General features: G+C 41.9%; 1 protein-coding gene across 3 annotated transcripts in view; it reads right to left on the bottom strand.

Moving 5' to 3' along the window:
- ush1c (Usher syndrome 1C) overlaps window positions 1-17,590 on the bottom strand; it is a 52,236-nt gene extending 34,646 nt beyond the window's left edge. Inside the window, exons 1-10 of one of the 3 annotated variants that reach the window (XM_082957181.1) lie at window positions 17,245-17,590; window positions 14,075-14,142; window positions 12,568-12,711; window positions 12,185-12,323; window positions 11,496-11,604; window positions 11,364-11,388; window positions 10,888-10,945; window positions 10,470-10,658; window positions 2,725-2,784; window positions 2,538-2,594 (exon numbers count right to left, since the gene is read on the bottom strand). In XM_082957181.1, coding sequence (XP_082813307.1) covers window positions 2,538-2,594; window positions 2,725-2,784; window positions 10,470-10,658; window positions 10,888-10,945; window positions 11,364-11,388; window positions 11,496-11,604; window positions 12,185-12,323; window positions 12,568-12,711; window positions 14,075-14,142; window positions 17,245-17,280 — 885 coding nt within the window. In that variant the 5' untranslated portion in view covers window positions 17,281-17,590. The remainder of the gene's footprint in view (window positions 1-2,537; window positions 2,595-2,724; window positions 2,785-10,469; window positions 10,659-10,887; window positions 10,946-11,363; window positions 11,389-11,495; window positions 11,605-12,184; window positions 12,324-12,567; window positions 12,712-14,074; window positions 14,143-17,244) is intronic. The other 2 variants (XM_014124635.3, XM_014124638.3) reach the window with 2 other exon arrangements.
- Between the last annotated feature and the right edge of the window lie 135 nt (window positions 17,591-17,725).

The following is a 17,725-nucleotide window of genomic DNA, read 5'->3' as shown; positions in this document are numbered from 1 at the left end:
CAACTCGGGCAACAAGAAGTTGCCCCTCCCCCATCCCTCCCGCTAACTGGGAAACTTTTGTCTGTAAATTAAGAAGACTATGTATTTTGAAAGATGAGACGTTGAGGATTATAATAAATACAGCGTTGATGTCATACAAGCAAGCCAAACACCCGTGAGTCCAAATGTGCACTTTTCCATATCATAAATATCATGTCATAAACAGTGTCAACGTTCATGATCACTATGTTTGATGTACAGTTACAAGATGACATGACATCATACTCTGGGTTGTTCTGAACAGAATGAGACTATGTTTGTCTATTGAGATAGAACAAAATGTGCACCCGAATGCACTTGTGACTGTGTTCTATGCAAACCAAGATTCAGTCTTATTTAAGGTGAGCCTAGTGGTGGGTGTTGGGCCAGTAACTGAAAGGTTGCTAGATCGAATCCCCGAGCTGACGAGGTAAAAATCTGTCGTTCTGCCTCTGAACAAGGCAGGTAACCCACTGTTCCTAGGCCATCATTGTAAATAAGCATTTGTTTTCCTAACTGACATGCCTAGTTAAATAAAGATAAAATAAAATAAATAAACTGTTGTGTTTCATCTTTTTTTTTTTTTTTTACCTTTATTTAACTAGGCAAGTCAGTTAAGAACAAATTCTTATTTAAGAACAAATTCTTATGTTCCCATAATCTCCAAACTGTTCCCTTTCTACTAGCATGGTTATGCATTTTCATATTTCTTCTGTAAGAAACATTTCAATTTAGCCCTATCCATATAGGCCCATTCCCACGAGTGTAATTAACTCAGCCACCACACCTGCGTGGAAGCACCTGCTTTCAAGACTTTGTATCCCTCATTAACTCAAGCATTTCCTTTCTTTTGGCAGTTAACTAACTGTATGTCACCGGTGTTAACTCGCTCAAGTATACGGACGAATCAATAAGAAGGCACACCGCACTTGTTTGCACACAAATCAACAGAACATACACAGGAACAATTCTCAATTGAACGGTATCTCCTCCGCTAGCGGTAAATGAGAGGAGATGGCGTGTGACAAGAACACAGCCCTGTAACTGAGGCCTGATGACAACCACCTGGTAAATGACTTTCCTGAAATGAGTCATGTTCTACCTCCAGAAGGAGACTTTGTCTGGGTAAATGTTCTAAAGACAGACATGCACATTATTCTACTCTGTAGGTGGATATAATGCAGATCACAGGAGGTTGGTGGCACCTTAATTGGGGAGGAGGGGCTCGTGGTAATGGCTGGAGCGGAATCAGTGGAATGGTAATCAAATACCCCAAACACACGGTTTCCACGTGTTTGATGCCATTCCATTTGCTCCGTTCCAGACATCGTTATGAGCCGTCCTCCCCGCAGCAGCCTCCACTGATGCAGATGTTGTTGTCTTCTGTTTTACCTGTGTAAACTGTGGTGCGGGTATAAAGCTTACTTGGCTCTAGGGTAAACTTGGATAGAAGATAGATTTTTATCAAAGTTATTCACATTTTCCAAAATTGTCAAAACGGCTAGGGGTATGCGAGACTCCAGTAGGAAATAACATGCTGAACACACCGCTCGCGTTGCAAAATAAATGTACTCATACATGTTATTCAATCATTTAATCCAAACTGCTCGCGTGTGCCAACGAGCATCTGCGTAGCCAGGCGCTAAAATAGAACTTGGTTCTATTTTTTATGCTTGACGCGCTGCAAGTCCCGCCTCTCCCATCTCATTGGTTTTTAAGAGCATATACCCACGTGGGTGATTAAAATATGAACTGAGGTCCACACTCCAGTCCAGTTGGTGGAGGTAATGCACCTTAAAGTTAGTTGCAAACCGCCATATAAAGTCCACAGAAGAACAAGACCGAAGGAGGAGAGATCACTGGAAACGAACTAGGTTTCCCCTTTTATCTATGGAATAATTGTCGGACTAGAGAACACATGATTTTGTGACTCAAAATGTGTCAAAATTCTACAAACATCCAGAAAAAAAGGACCTTGTGCTTTTCAGGTAAAATAACAACCCAATGTTTATATCCCAGGACAAATTAGCTAGCAACAGCAAGTTGGAGTCTCAACTTAGTATTGAGAGTTAGAGTAGTAGAATACACAAGGTGCCATTTAGAAATTTAGTTGTGCATCAGCAGGTTTTCTTTTGTTATGTCAGTCACTCAACTAGCCCATGTTAGTAAAACATTTTTAGATTGGTAAATTAGTCTAGCCAGCTATAAAAACTTGTAGTAATCACGGTCGGATTACCGACTGGGCACGCAGGACACGTGCAAAATTTTCTCTCTGCCCTATGGCAAAATGAGTCGAGTTGCATGCAATTAGTTCTAAAATTGCTAAATCTTCTCTCCACCCCATGGCAAAATGTGTAGAATTGCAGCAAACGTGCTTCAAAACTGCAACATTTTCTCTAAGTCCCATGGCTAAAAGTATAGAATTGCAGGAAGTGTACTTACATTTTTTCTTAGGGCTGTCAAGCGGGGGGCCACTAAAATGTTTTGGGGGTGGGGGAGGCCCTGGGTGGTGTACTTACAGCGCCAGTGAGAACTGTGATGGTTAGACTCCTGCTACTCTTCAGAACTCTTACAGCCTGCAGACACAATAAAGACAAAACTTAACTGAGCAATGAAAACAAAACTTTCCAAAGCAAATTCATTATTTACCAAGCAAAACAGTTTTCTGGAGTTATGAAACCTTTGTCTGCATTTCATGTGTCCTACCTCTTTGTGGTCCAGATTGGTGAATTCCACCCCGTTCACCTCCACGATCTGGTCACCAATCTACCAACACAAAACACAATACAATCCACAATACCAACCATGCAAAAACACACACACATTTCAGTACTTTATTTGGATCCACATTGGGACGTTGTGGCATACTAGGACCCAAATACAGTGCCTTTATTAAAACTTCTTAGGGATAGCCCCCTTTTTTTCAATTTTCGCCTAAAATGTCATACCCAAATCTAACTGCCTGTAGCTCAGGCCCTGAAGCAAGGATATGCATATTATTGGTACCATTTGAAAGGAAACACTTTGAAGTTTGTGGAAATGTGAATTGAATGTAGTAGAATATAACACAAAAGATCTGGTAGAAGAAAATACAAAGAAAAAAACAACCGTTTTTTTTCTACCAACATCTTTGAAATGCAACAGAAAGGTCCGGAATCTAGCTATCACGCTGGTTGTAATTCCGATGGTGTCCACAAGAGGTCAGCAGTGTATGTGCAAAGTTTCAGACTGATAACCTGAAGTATGAGCAAGCTACATGACATTTAGTGTGAAGTCACCCAGGTACATTTGGGCAAATCGTGAAGAACTCATTTACATTTACATTTTTCTGCAAGAATATTGTCAAATCTGTATTCTTGGACTTTGATTTAGCTTTTCCAGTATTAGTAGCCATATTGTAAGTTCAACATTTGCAAAAAATCCAGTTTTCATAACTTCATAACTCTCCATATTCTTGCCATTTTTGTCCAAAAGGAAAAGGCTTGCCGTCACACAAGGTTAGCAGCAAAATTGTGCGACAGAAACGGGATATACTACACTCCTAATGATATAGTGAAGTCTGCTTATGTTCTAGGATCTCTGAGGAATAAATATGAATGTAATTTGACTGGTTGAAACAACGTTTAGGGTTAGATTTTCACAGATTCCTTTCTTTGCAAATTGAACGGATCTGAAAAAGGATTTTATCTAACAAAACAACACTTCATGTATCTCTGGGACCCTTTTGATGATAAATCTGAGCAAGATTTCAGAATGTAAGTTCACATTTCACCTTCAGAGGTGAATTTATCAAACCTATCGTGGTGAAAAAGTGTTTTGTTGTTAGGAGCTCTCCTCAAACAATAGCATGGCTTTTTTTTTTGCAGTAATAGCTACTGTAAATTGGACAGTGCGGTTATATTGCGGTTATATTAACAAGAACTTAAGCTTTCAGCCGATATAATATGTACAGACATTTGTTTCTCTAAAATCTGCGATCATGACACAAAGCGCTGCATGATTTACAACTGCCCCGGGACGCCTATCCCTAAGAAGTTCATTAAATATATATTTTTCTCACCCATCTACACACAATACCCAATAATGACAAAGTGAAAACATGTTTTTAGAAATGTTTGCAAATGTATTGAAAATGAAATAAAGAAATAGCTTATATAAATAAGTATTCACACCGCTTTGCTATGACACTCCAAATTGAGATAAAGTGCATCCAATTTCCATTGATCATCCTTGAGATGTCACTACAACTTGATTGGAGTCCACCTGTGGCCAATTCAATTGTTTGGACATGATTTAGAAAGAAACACACCTGTGTACAGTATATAAAGTCCCACAGTTGACAGTCCAAAGGACTGTCCGTAGATCTCTGAGATAGAATTGTGATGAGGCATATATCTGAGGAAGGCTATAAAACAATTTCTAGAGTGTTGAAAGCTTCCAAGAACACAGTGGGAAATTGTAAAAATATGGAACTACCCAGACTCTGCCTAGAGCTGGCCGTCCAACCAAACTGAGAAACCAGGCAAAAAGGGTCAAGGAGGTGACCAAAAACCCAATGACCACTCTGACAGAACTACAGAGTTCCTTGGCTGAGATGGGAGGACCTGACAGAACTACAACAGTCTCTACAGCACTTCACCAATCTGGGCTTTATGGGAGAGTGGTCAAACGGAAGCCACTCCTGAGAAAAAAGCAACATGACAGCATGCCTGTGGTTTGCAAAAATACTTTTGAGAGCATAAGGAAAAAATTGTACTCTTTGGCCTGAATGCAAAGCATTATGTCTGGAGAAAACTAGGCACAGTTCATCACCCGTCTAACACCATCCCTACCATGAAGCATGGTGGTGGCAGCATCATACTAGGGGGATGCTTTTCAGCAGCAGGGACTGGGAGGCTGGAAAGGATAAAGGGAACAATGAATTGAGCTAAAATACAGGCAGATCTTTGAGACTGGGGAGAAAGATTTATATTCCAACAGGACAATGATCCCAAGCATACAGCCAAAGCAATGCTGGAATGGCTTCAGAACAAGAATGTGAAAGTCCTTGAGTGGCCCAGCCAAAGCCCAGACTTGAATCCCATTGCAAATCTGTGAAAAGACTTGAAGATTGTTGTTCACCGCCACTGCCAATCTAACTTAACAGTGCTTTAATCTGCAAGGAAGAATGGGCGAAAATCCCCAATTCCAGATGTGCAAAGCTGATACAGACATACCCAAGATGACTCAAAGCTGTAATTGCCGCCAAAGGTGTTTCTACAAAGTATTGACTGAGGGGTGTGAAAACTTATGTAAATGAGATTTCTGTATTTCATTTTCAATAAATTAGCAAAAATTTTTAAACATATTTTCACTTTAACATTATTGGGCACTGTGTGTAGATACTTATGTAACCATAAAAGCCTTGGTTTCATGCATGTTAACATCAGAAGCCTCCCTAAGTTTGTTTTATTTACTGCTTTAGCACACTCCGCCAACCCTGAAGTCCTAGCCTTGCCTGAATCCTGATTAAGGAAGGCCACCAAAAATTCTGGAATCTCCATCCCCAACTACAACATTTTCCGTCAAGATAGAACTGCCAAAGTGTCCGCGTATGCACTACTGGTGTTGAAGTCAGGTGCAGGAGAGCAGAGAGTTGTGATCATGCGCACTCTTTATTTGGGCAGAAGCACAACAAACGGACACAACAGCGTCAAACCTCCAGCCAAAATGCAAAAGAGAAATGCGCAAAATACAGTCACAAAAACAAACGTTAATAATCCAACCTCCTATGGGTTACACAAGAATACCCAGGGGGTAAATAACCAGCCTGGCGCGTCACACTGAACATGTAACAAAACATTTCCACACAAGGACATGGGAAGAACAGAGGAATATATATATATATATATATATATATATATATATATATATATATATATATATTATATATATATATATACACTGTGATTAGGGAATGTAAACCAGGTGTGCGGGGAACAAGACAAAACAAATGGAACAATGAAAAATGGAGCGGCGATGGCTAGAAGGCCGGTGACGTCGACCTCCGAACGCCACCCGAACAAGGAGAGGAGCCGACTTCGGTGGAAGTCGTGACACAAAGGGGGCGGAGTTGCAATCTACTGCAGAGATAGCCTGCAGAGCTCTGTCTTACTATCCAGGTCTGTGCCCAAACAGTTTGAGCTTCTACTTTAAAAAAAATACCTTTCCAGAAATAAGTCTCTCACTGTTGACGCTTGTTATAGACCCCCCTCAGCCTCCAGCTGTGCCCCGGACACCATATGTGAATTGATTGCCCCCCATCTATCTTCAGAGTTTGTACTGTTAGGTGACCTAAACTGGGATATGCTTAACATCCCGGCCGTCCTACAATCTAAGCTAGATGCCCTCAATCTCACACAAATTATCAAGGAACATAACAGGTACAACCCTAAATCCGTAAACATGGGCACCCTCATAGATATCATCCTGACCAACTTGCCCTCCAAATACACCTCTGCTGTCTTCAACCAGGATCTCAACGATCACTGCCTCATTACCTGTGTCCGTAATGGGTCCGCGGTCAAACGACCACCCCTCATCACTGTCAAACACTCCCTAAAATACCTTTCTAATCGACCTGGCCCGGGTATCCTGGAAGGATATTGACCTCATCCCGTCAGTAGAGGATGCCTGGTTGTTCTTTAAAAGTGCTTTTCTCACCATCTTAAATAAGCATGCCCCATTCAAAAAATGTAGAACTAAGAACAGATATAGCCCCTGGTTCACTCCTGACTTGACTGCCCTTGACCAGCACAAAAACATCCTGAGGCATACTGCATTAGCATTGAATAGCCCCCGCGATATGCAACTTTTCAGGGAAGTCAGGAACCAATATATACAGTCAGTTAGGAAAGTAAAGGCTAGCCTTTTCAAACAGAAATTGTAGCACTAATTCAAAAAGTTTTGGGACACTGTAAAGTCCATGGAGAATAAGAGCACCTCCTCCCAGCTGCCCACTGCACTGAGGCTAGGAAACACTGTCACCACCGATAAATCTACGATAATCGAGAATTTCAATAAGCACTACCCTGGCCAACAGCTCTGCACCCCCCGCAGAAACCTGCCCAAGCCCCGCCCGCCCGCCGCTTCTCCTTCACACCAATCCAGATAGCTGATGTTCTGAAAGAGCTGCAAAATCTGGACACCTACAAATCAGCTGGGCAAGATAATCTGGACCCTCTGTTTCTAAAATGATCCTCCGCAATTGTTGTAACCCCTATTACTAGCCCGTTCAACATCTATTTCGTATCGTCTGAGATCCCTAAAGATTGGAAAGCTGCCGCGGTCATCCCCCACTTCAAAGGGGGAGACACTCTAGACCCAAACTGTTACAGACCTATATCCATCCTGCCCTGCCTTTCTAAAGTCTTCGAAAGCCAAGTTAACAAACAGATCACCGACCATTTCGAATCCCACCGTACCTTCTCCACTATGCAATCTGGTTTCCGAGCTGGTCACGGGTGCACCTCAGGCACACTCAAGGTCCTAAACGATATCATAACCGCCATCGATAAGAGACAATACTGTGTAGCCGTCTTCATCAACCTGGCCAAGGCTTTCGACTGTCAATCACTGCATTCTTATCGGCAGACTCAATAGCCTTGCTTTCTCAAATGACTGCCTCGCCTGGTTCACCAACTACTTCTCAGATAGAGTTCAGTGTGTCAAATTGGAGGGCCTGTTGTCCGTTCCTCACGCAGTCTCTATGTGGGTGCCACAGGGTTCAATTCTCGGGCTGACTCTTTTCTCTGTATATATCAATGTCGCTCTTGCTGCTGATGATTCTCTGATCCACCTCTACGCAGACGACACCATTTTGTATACCTCTGGCCCTTCTTTGGGCACTGTGTTAACAAACCTCCAAAGAAGCTTCAATGCCATACAACACTCCCTCCGTGGCCTCCAACTGCTCTTAAATGCTAGTAAACCTAAATGCATGCTCTTCAACCAATCGCTGCCCGCACCCGCCCGCCCGACTAGCATCATTACTCTGGACGGTTCTGACTGAATATGTGGACAACTACAAATACCTAGGTGTCTGGTTAGACTGTAAACTCTCCTTCCAGACTCACATTAAGCATCTCCAATCTAAAATTAAATCTAGCATCGGCTTCCTATTTCACAACAAAGCATCCTTCACTCATGCTGCCAAACATATATACCCTTGTAAAACTGACTATCCTACCGATCCTTGACTTCGGTGATGTCATTTACAAAATAGCCTCTAACACTCTACTCAGCAAATTGGATGTAGTCTATCACAGTGCCATCCGTTTTGTCACTAAAGCTCTATATACTATCCATTACTGCGACCTGTATGCTCTCGTTGGCTGGCCCTCGCTACATATTCATCGCCAAACCCACTGGCTCCAGGTCATCTATAAGTGTGCTAGGTAAAGCCCCGCCTTATCTCAGCTCACTGGTCACCATAGCAACACCCACCCGTAGTACACACTCCAGCAGGTATATTTCACTGGTCATCCCCAAAGCCAACACCTCCTTTGGCCGCCTTTCCTTCCAGTTCTCTGCTGCCAACGACTGGAACGAACTGCAAAAGTCACTGAAGCTGGAGACTTATATCTCCCTCACTAACTATAAGCATCAGCTGTCAGAGCAGCTTACCGACCACTGCACCTGTACACAGCCCATCTGTAAATAGCTCACCCAACTACCTCATCCCCATATTGTTATTTATTATTTATTGTTTTTTGCTCTTTAGCACCCCAGTATCTCTACTTGCACATTATCATCTGCACATCCATCACTCCAGTGTTAACGCTAAATTGTAATTATTTCGCCACTATGACCTATTTATTGCCTTACCTCTAATCTTACTACATTTGCACACACTGTATATTTTTCTATTGTGTTATTGACTGTACGTTTGTCTATCCCATGTGTAACTTTGTGTTGTTTTTGTCGCACTGCTTTGCTTTATCTTGGCCAGGTCGCAGTTGTAAATGAGAACTTGTTCTCAACTGGCCTACCTGGTTAAATAAAGGTGAAATAAATAAAAAATGTAATGGTTAAGAAATTCTATTTAATCAATTTTGAATTCAGGCTGTAACACAACAAAATGTGGAATAAGTCAAGGGGTATGAATACTTTCTGAAGGCACTGTAGATGGAATCTTGACATAAACACAATATTGAGACATGGTTCAGAAAAAGTTTCCAATCGAGTGAAGATTTCTCATTGATCTTGACAAAACACTATGGGTCCATACTTTTCAGTTTAAATGTTTTCTCTGTCTCAAAATGCGCATCGGCCAATGAAAATTGTTGATGTAGTTGCACATGGCACATTATGTCAACCGTGGGACCTTATATAGACAGATGAACAGAGTATAGGGTCTGAATACTTGTGTAAATGAGGTATTTCTGTTTTTTATGTTTAATACATTTGCTAACATTTCTAAAAATCTGTTTTTGCTTTGTCATTATGGGTTATTGTGTGTAGATTGATGAGGAAAAACATGAATTTAATCAATTTTTTAATAAAGCTGTAACGTAACAATGTGGAAAAAGTGAAGGGGTCTGAATACTTTCCGAATGCACTGTACATCTCCTTTAAATGTTGATATTTGGTTGTGTTGTCAACCAATCACAATTCAATATTACTTTTATAAGACAGTAAATAGCCTTAACTTCAGGCTATCTTACAAACTAACGTAACATTCAACCTTAAAATAAGTAGCACATCCATGGCCACATTTTGAGGTTACTGTAATTTCTCCTTATGTAATCATATAAAGCGTCAATGTTCAAGATAGCATGCATAAGTCTGACAATTTATTCCATTTAAACTTTGCTGTGCTTTTAGATGGTTGAAAGCATAGCGATAACACATTAGAAATTCAACTAACTTTTGGTTGTATTTTTTGAGTGGGTGAATATACAGCAGGTTGTAATCTCATTGATCAATGTCTCAACCAAATAATATTACCCATTTATCCACGGTGAAATGACCTGGTGTGCCCAGTGGGTAGTAGTCTAGTCAAGGATGAAATACTGGAACACTACAGTTGTTACAGACCAAGTGGAACAAAAGTAAACCTTGAATTTTGAGGTTTAAAATATATTTTAAGAAATGCCATTGTTTGGTGGATATAAAGTCTAAGATCTTTGACAGACTGATGCCAAATTTGTTACAGGAAATAATCACTGCCAGCTGGTCAGGCTAGCATAGGACTAAATGTGTCAGGTTGTCTAATGGGAACAGCTAACATCTAGCGTTTTATCACGAGCAATTACGTCAACGATTTGAATTGGCTGATGCGCAAAACGAAGAAAAGAAAATGTATGTTCGCAAGCATGGACCCAACGAGTTGACTGGTTGTCATCGTGATACATTTCCACATGTTCATCTCAAAGTGGTTTACAGTACGCTAAACAGGGCCAAACTCTTACCTGTAGTCCTACTTCAGCAGCGAGGGAGCCAGATTTAACGTTACTGATGTAGATGCCAGGCTTCTGTGTGGGGCCACTGGAGATGCTGACGCCCATGCCCTTGGTGCCCACCAGGCTCAGGAACACCTTCTTCTCCTTGATCTCCTTCCCTCCCATGGATGCCAGGCCTGCCACACTGCCCTTCTTCTCCTGAGAGAGAGAGAGAGGGGAGGGGGGGGGGGGGCAGAGAGAGAAAAGAGAGATTGTACAATTCTGTGGTTGCATTACAGTGTTTTTTTTCTGTCTCCTTATTTGTAGGTCACTCTGGATAAGTGTTTACTAAATTACTAAAATGTGAATGAAGAAGGGCCAAAGGGTGTCACACTTCAAAGAATATGAGAGAATATTTAATCTCAAAGAAAATGAATCTCACTCTCACCCCAGAATCAGACACAAATTGGTCCACGAACTGCCACTTCAGAGGCTCCTCTGTGGAACTGGAGAAGAACAGAAAGCGGAGGATAAATCCGATTCTATATTTACATTTTAGTCATTCAGCAGACGCTCTTATCCAGAGCATACATTTCATACGTTATAAAAAAAAATTTGTACTGGTCCCCCGTGGGAATCGAACCCACAACCCTGGCGTTGCAAACACCATGCTCTACCAACTGAGCCACACGGGACCACATTTATGTATTTATTTCAGCTTTATTTAACCAGGAGGATCCCTTGAATAAGATTTTGTGAGTAACACCTGGCACAGGAAATACATCAATCAATAATCTAGCTACCGTCTCAGTGCTCACCGGATACCCCTTGTCCAGGATATAGTTTCTTGTTTTATTTTGATCAGTCTTTTCTAAAGCAGAAAGGTGACAAATACAGTACCAACAAAGAGAGAAACAACCCTACCTCTTCACTGGTATCATCCCAACCTCTGCACAAATAAAAGGATCAAAATTGAAGTAAATGATTAATATTCACTTTTGTATTTGACATAAGGATGAGTGAGTATATTGGTTGGGTGGATTTCGTTTAACTTACGCCTGACTTTGAGCGACACGATTTTCTTGGTCTTGATGAGGTTGATGACTTCCTCGTGGATACAGGAAGAGATGGCGTATCCATTGATGCGGACAATCTCATCTCCCATCTGGAGGTCACACAGAGGTCAGACGTTATGACCAGCACTTTTTATGTAGTGTGACAGTGTGTGGCTACTTTTCTGAGTGTTATGTTTCACAGTGTATGTTTGCCTCTCATTAGATATTTGACCACATCCCATCCACCCTCCATACTAGGTACTGTATGAGCAAAGACGTTGAAAATACGTATTTTTGGTTGAAAATAAGTCAACGTCTCGTGCTCACTGGGTAAGAATGAGTCTCAGAAGTGTTTTTTTTTCTAGATGCCAGACAGGGTGGCTGTGTCACCTCAGCTGTAGCTGTGTGTCAATTTGTGTCACCGGTTACTGAGCTAATGGAAGTGTGTGACATCTTGTCAAGCTGGCTGAGGTGAATAACTACAGCAGACTGACGGAAAAGCAGATCCAATAAGTCTGAGTCGTGGCTCAGGGGCAAATGACTTCAGAAGGAGATGAAGGACAGGAAGGTACTTAAAAGGTTCCTGGATGTTTTTACCAAAGCGGTTTGGTCCTCGGGATGACTTTATTTGATGCATGCACAAGTGATGCACACACAAACGCGCACGCAAACCAACACACACACACACACCTGCAGGCCACTGTTTCCAGCCTGTCCATCCTTGACGATCTGTGAGATGAAGAGTCCACAGCCGAACTCCAGGCCCCCTCTCACACTCAGACCCAGACCCTCAGGATGAGTACGATCCAGACGCACCTCCTTCAGCTTACTGCACCACCAGGATGGAGAGAAGGAGGAGGAAAGGGAAGACAGGAGGGGAGAGGGAGAAGGGGTTAGATGGAGGATGACAGGAAAGGGTGGAGGAAGGGGTTATCAGTTCTGTGTCATCAAATTGGTGTACATTCCCATTGCCTATAAATACTAAGAGAGTAATTACATGGTATAAGACAAGTGCATCTTATTGAAAGTCTATGGGCTCCAGCCTGGTGGGTGGCAGTGACCCCTCCACTCACCGTGACCTCTTGGGGGTGAGCAGGTCGTACTCCACCTGGTGTTTGAGGGGAATGAGGGGCCGGATGGCATCAAACAGCGGCAGGCGACTGGGCTCGTTGATGACCAGCTTCAGGTCCCCCACCAACACTGGCAGCTCCATGGACCTGAGGGAGCGGGCAGAGGGTCAAAGGACAGCTCAACACACACGCACACTGCACAGTCATTCAGGAGAGAGTGAGATGTTTTGAATGCCTTTCTTTATCATTCCTATCGTTGACATACATGATTGTGAGGACAAAGGGACTCAAAGCAGCACACAGAATGACTAGTACAGAACAGTATGATAAACACTATGGCCTTATGGGCCATCAAGTATTCCAAGAATGTGCAATCAACCTACCAATTCCAATGGGAACGTAAGACCTATGAATTATTAACGTTTGCCATTTTACTCCTGACTCGTGTATGAAAAAATAAAGGGCTTTTGTGAATAGCTGGCCAGGCTTGGTGGAGCACAGCGGAAAACTGATCATCGGTCTAATCAGGTCTCTGGCTCCATACAAAGAACACATGGAAACCAGCACCGCTAACTCCCTTCACCCCCATTCAGTCCACATTAACGTCATAGTCCTGAATGAAATCCTATCTCCCACCATACACCTGTATACACACACACACACACACACACACACACACCCACACACACACACACACACACACGAGACTTAATCCTCCTATACGTAAATCTGCAATTGGAGAGAAATCAAGACGTTTGCTTGACCATTTTCCATTTTTGTTGAATAGAAGTGACACAAGAAAAGTAATCTTAATTTTGTTCAAGTACTGGCAGACCCACTAACAATCCACAATCCAAAGGATCAACAAACTGAAATCAGTTGAGGGAAGAAAATTGGTCATCCCGAAAAAAAAATAATAGGTCGATAATTTAGCACTAAACTAAAGTGAAAGTCAAACAGAGATGGTGGTAATCACCGGTGGTGGAAAAAGTACCCAATTGTCATACTTGAGTTAAAGATAAAATGACTCAAGTAAAAAGTGAAAGTCACCCAGTAAAATATGACTTGAGTAAAAGTCTAAAAGTATTTGGTTTTAAAATATACTTAAGTATCAAAAGTAAAAGTATGAATAATTTCAAATTCTTTATATTAAGCAAACCAGACGGCACAATTGTATTGTCTTTTAAAAGTATGGATAGCCAGGGGCACACTCCAACATCATTTACAAACTAAGCATTTGTGTTGAGTGAGTCCGTCAGATCAGACGCATTAGAGATGACCATGTATGTTCTTTTGATAAGTGTGTGAATTGGACCATTTTCTATCCTATTAAGCATTCAAAATGTAACGAGTACTTTTGGGTGACAAATGTATGGAGTAAAAAGTACATTATTTTCTTTAGTTGTGAAAAATATAAATAGCAAAGCAAAGTACAAATACCCCCCAAAAAGTACTTAAGTAGTACTTTAAAGTATTTTTTACTTAAGTACTTTACACCACTGGTACTCACTGGTGGTACATCCGCAGGACATCGTACAGGTAATCCTTTTCTGCCTCATTGTCAATGAGCAGCTCCACCTAAACAGCAAAGGCATCTTTAGTCTCATTCTCATCTTTATCATCCTCATCATCACAGACAAGATAGCAGCTGCCAGGGAAGGCTGCAGGCTCTATACTGACACATCCCTCTCCACTGTGGTCCTTTCAGCATAACAGGGGCATTCCCTTTAGCCCTAGGTTTGTGTGTGTGTGTGTGTGCGTGCGTGCAGCAGTGTGTGCATCTTACCTTGTAGCGACTGAACTGCTGCAGAAAAGTTTTGAGGAAGCGCTTAGGCCAGTCATTAATATACCCCATCTCCTTCATTAAGGAAGGTTGTCTATCCGTCTGTGTGTGAGTGCCTCAATGTGTGTGCGTGCGCGTGTGGGCACGTACCTGTGTGTATGTTTGTCAGTGCTGCGTTTGTGTGCCTATGCCTGTAAAGCGTTAGCATCAATAGTAACTCTATTGTTTGTTGCTGGCGGTAGAAGGCCAGGTAGCTTTCCTGTTTTCTAGATCCCTTCCCCTTACTAGGACTGTGGGCTGGTATTCACGCGTATGCCACCAGACTAGGGAGGGGGGGTAAGGGAGCGATAAGGAGGGGTGGAGGTTGTAGGGCGGTTTGGAATAGTGAGGTGAGCAGTGTCACCTTACAGTACATCCCTGTGACAAGCATTCCTCCACCATCATTTCTTAGAATTAGGGGTGACTCAAGGAACCCTGGAGTTTCTCAAGGAACCATCGCAATCAATAGGTTCATATTTGCACCTTTGGTTAGTTGAGGGGTTATGGGGGAACCTTTAATGTTTCAACGCAGAAAAGGGTTCCTGGAGGAACCCTTTCGCTTGAGTGTGCGGAGCACTTTGAATTTATTTTGATGTTGGATTTGTTGCGCTGCCTAACTCAGAAGAAGATGAAAATATGTGGTTTTCGGCAATGGCTTTATGGGACGGCTAGCAACTTGTAAAACATGACCCATTCCTATAGGAGTACTATTTCAATAGCAATGTTGAATAATACCACATTGGCTGTCACGCCCATTATATTATATGACTGTATTGAATTGAATGTATTTTGGGTAACAGACATATACAACAAAATGTTCAATGTGGACCCAGAGGATATCACTTAAAATTATGAATTAAAATGCTTGTTTACAAAGTGGTCCTGTTTGTTTTAATAATAACGTTTATCGTGATGGTAATGACGTTTGTTCATGATGATAATTATTAAGTGTTGGCTTAGTTCGCTAGTTACCTACAGTACCTTCAACCTAGCCTACACTCTTAAAAATGCTTGGCTGTTTGGATGGCCCAACTGCTGGGTTGCAGGCATTGGGTCACTTAGTCAGGTGGTTTTCTTTAAAAAAGAAACAGGTTTGGTTGTTGATGCTGGGTTATTGATGCTGGGTTATTAAGAAACAACCCAGCCGGTCAGATAAGATGACCGGGGGCGTGGCTTAGTAGGGGCCTGGCTTGCATATGGTTATTTTTGGCCCAGTGGGTCAGATAAGACGATTGGAGGTGTGTCTTTCAGATATTTATTTCTGGCCCACCGTATTGTTAAGGTCGAACACTGACAGTTTTGTAACATCATTGAGGCTTACAGAGGTGTATGAGTTCCTCAAGAGCCTATGCAAATCCTAACGTTGGAAGAGTTACCACTTTACTACTATGTAATCAGCAATGTTAATATTATAATATTTAATATGCATTTAAAATACATAGTGTACAAACATATGCACAGGAATGGCATTTACTCTCACAGCTGGCAATCTATTTAACCCCAAAAGGTTATTTGAGGCTGCTTTACTTCCAAGAGTGTACAAAAGAAAAGGCTTAGAGATACACACACTCACACAGATGCACACACCTAGACACACATTACTACACACAAGCTCAACCATGCAGGTCCCTGGGTGTATGACAGTGTATTTATGGTTTGGTAAAGCTCTCAGACTCAACACTGAGAGACAGGGTAAGCAACGGTGACAATGTGCAGACTTTAGCACCCTGAACGGATGAAGCTAATGTCATAAAGAGCCGGCCAGATACCGCAGCTTATGTTATACAGTATATGAAGTCCTCTTGTGTTTTCTAAACCCTTAAACTCCCTTATTCTCAAAACATCCAACAAAGGCACAGGGGTGAATACAACACATACAACAAATAAACTGTAAGAGAGATGAAGGACCCACTTCAATCTAACAGTAGCCTATATTCACCTCTAAAAGACATTTGTCACCACATATTCATTGTCACAAACATGACCAAAGCACTTTTTAAAGCCTTATCTAAAAGTGGTGTTGTTGTTGCTCATGCCTTCCTGCCTGCCAGCCCTCTCTGTCTCTAATTGCTGCTGTAAATCGTCCCATCCTTTCCGCTCGGCTGGACATCCCTGACACCGTCTAAATTATCTAATGGGGAGCGACCAAGTGAGAGCCTACAACATAGAGGACAGATGGCTCTGGGTCCACATTACAGGACTGAAAACACCCACACGTATCACGCTGCCTTTACACAGCTTCTCTTTTTGACATTAGAATCCGAATACTGTCACCATGAGTATCCGTGAGCAATTGTAAGGCTAAGTACAAAACGCATCATTGGTTATCTTCGTGTTGGGTCTAGAATGACCAACAGACGAAATTATGTTGGCAACACCAGGTGAACGTTTTGCAATACACACAGTTCACCTGACAAATGATTAGGATAACCAATCAGGAAAGCTGACACACAGGCCATGGATAATCATGAGAATAGCCTAGTTTACCTGTACACACACTCCCTATAACCGACATTGTTACTGTATACCACACATATGGTATTAAAAAGGAATATATTCCATTAAATATCCTCACAAGAGGGGGCAGCTTTTTTAATCCTACACTACAGAGAATTCACTTGTTGTATAACAGTTGTATAACACAACAGTCTAATTTCACAATTGTGAAATAAAGGATGAAACAATTTCAATTAAAATCCCAGCCAAAACATGTTAGTCCTATATGAGCATTTTCTACACCTATGAAGACATTATACACGCGTTTAAATGCACCTGTGCAAAACCCTTACCCCAACAGGGTTCAGAGTACATCATAGGACTTTGATAACAGCCAAAACAAAATGAAATTAAGTTCTTACCTTGTGCCTAAATTCTCGAGCTACTTTTCGTTCCATTTTCGACAAAAAGAATAACGCTGCCACCGACCGATGTTCTATCTTCCTGTTAGCGACAGCTCCCTCTCAACAGTGGCGCTACCGACAGTGAACGCTGGGTGGTAGACATAAAGAATGATAGAGGCCTCTAGTGGCCCAAAGCCATTTTAACATCGGCAGTGCAAATTAGTGCTTCCACCATGCTTCCGCCATTTTAAAGTAGTCAAAGTAGTCAACTGGGTGGGGATTCCTATAGAGTACCACAGTAAGAGTCATAATACCCATAAACCTAGAGGTCACTGTTCATTTTCCCATAGGGATTTTAGAAACACTTAACATAAGGGCTATGTTTCGTGTAGCCTGATCCTGGCGTGACGTTTTGACAACCGTGTAAATCTCTCTAGGACAAGGTGACTTTTATCAATATTTTTGTCAGTATTTACCCCCCAAAAATGAAATGCTAATT

Source organism: Salmo salar, chromosome 10, assembly GCF_965601325.2.
Source record: "Salmo salar chromosome 10, fSalSal1, whole genome shotgun sequence".
Classification (NCBI taxonomy): Eukaryota; Metazoa; Chordata; class Actinopteri; order Salmoniformes; family Salmonidae; genus Salmo; species Salmo salar.
Note: the sequence above shows the minus strand (reverse complement) of the source record. Positions and strands in the feature narration are given on the sequence as shown.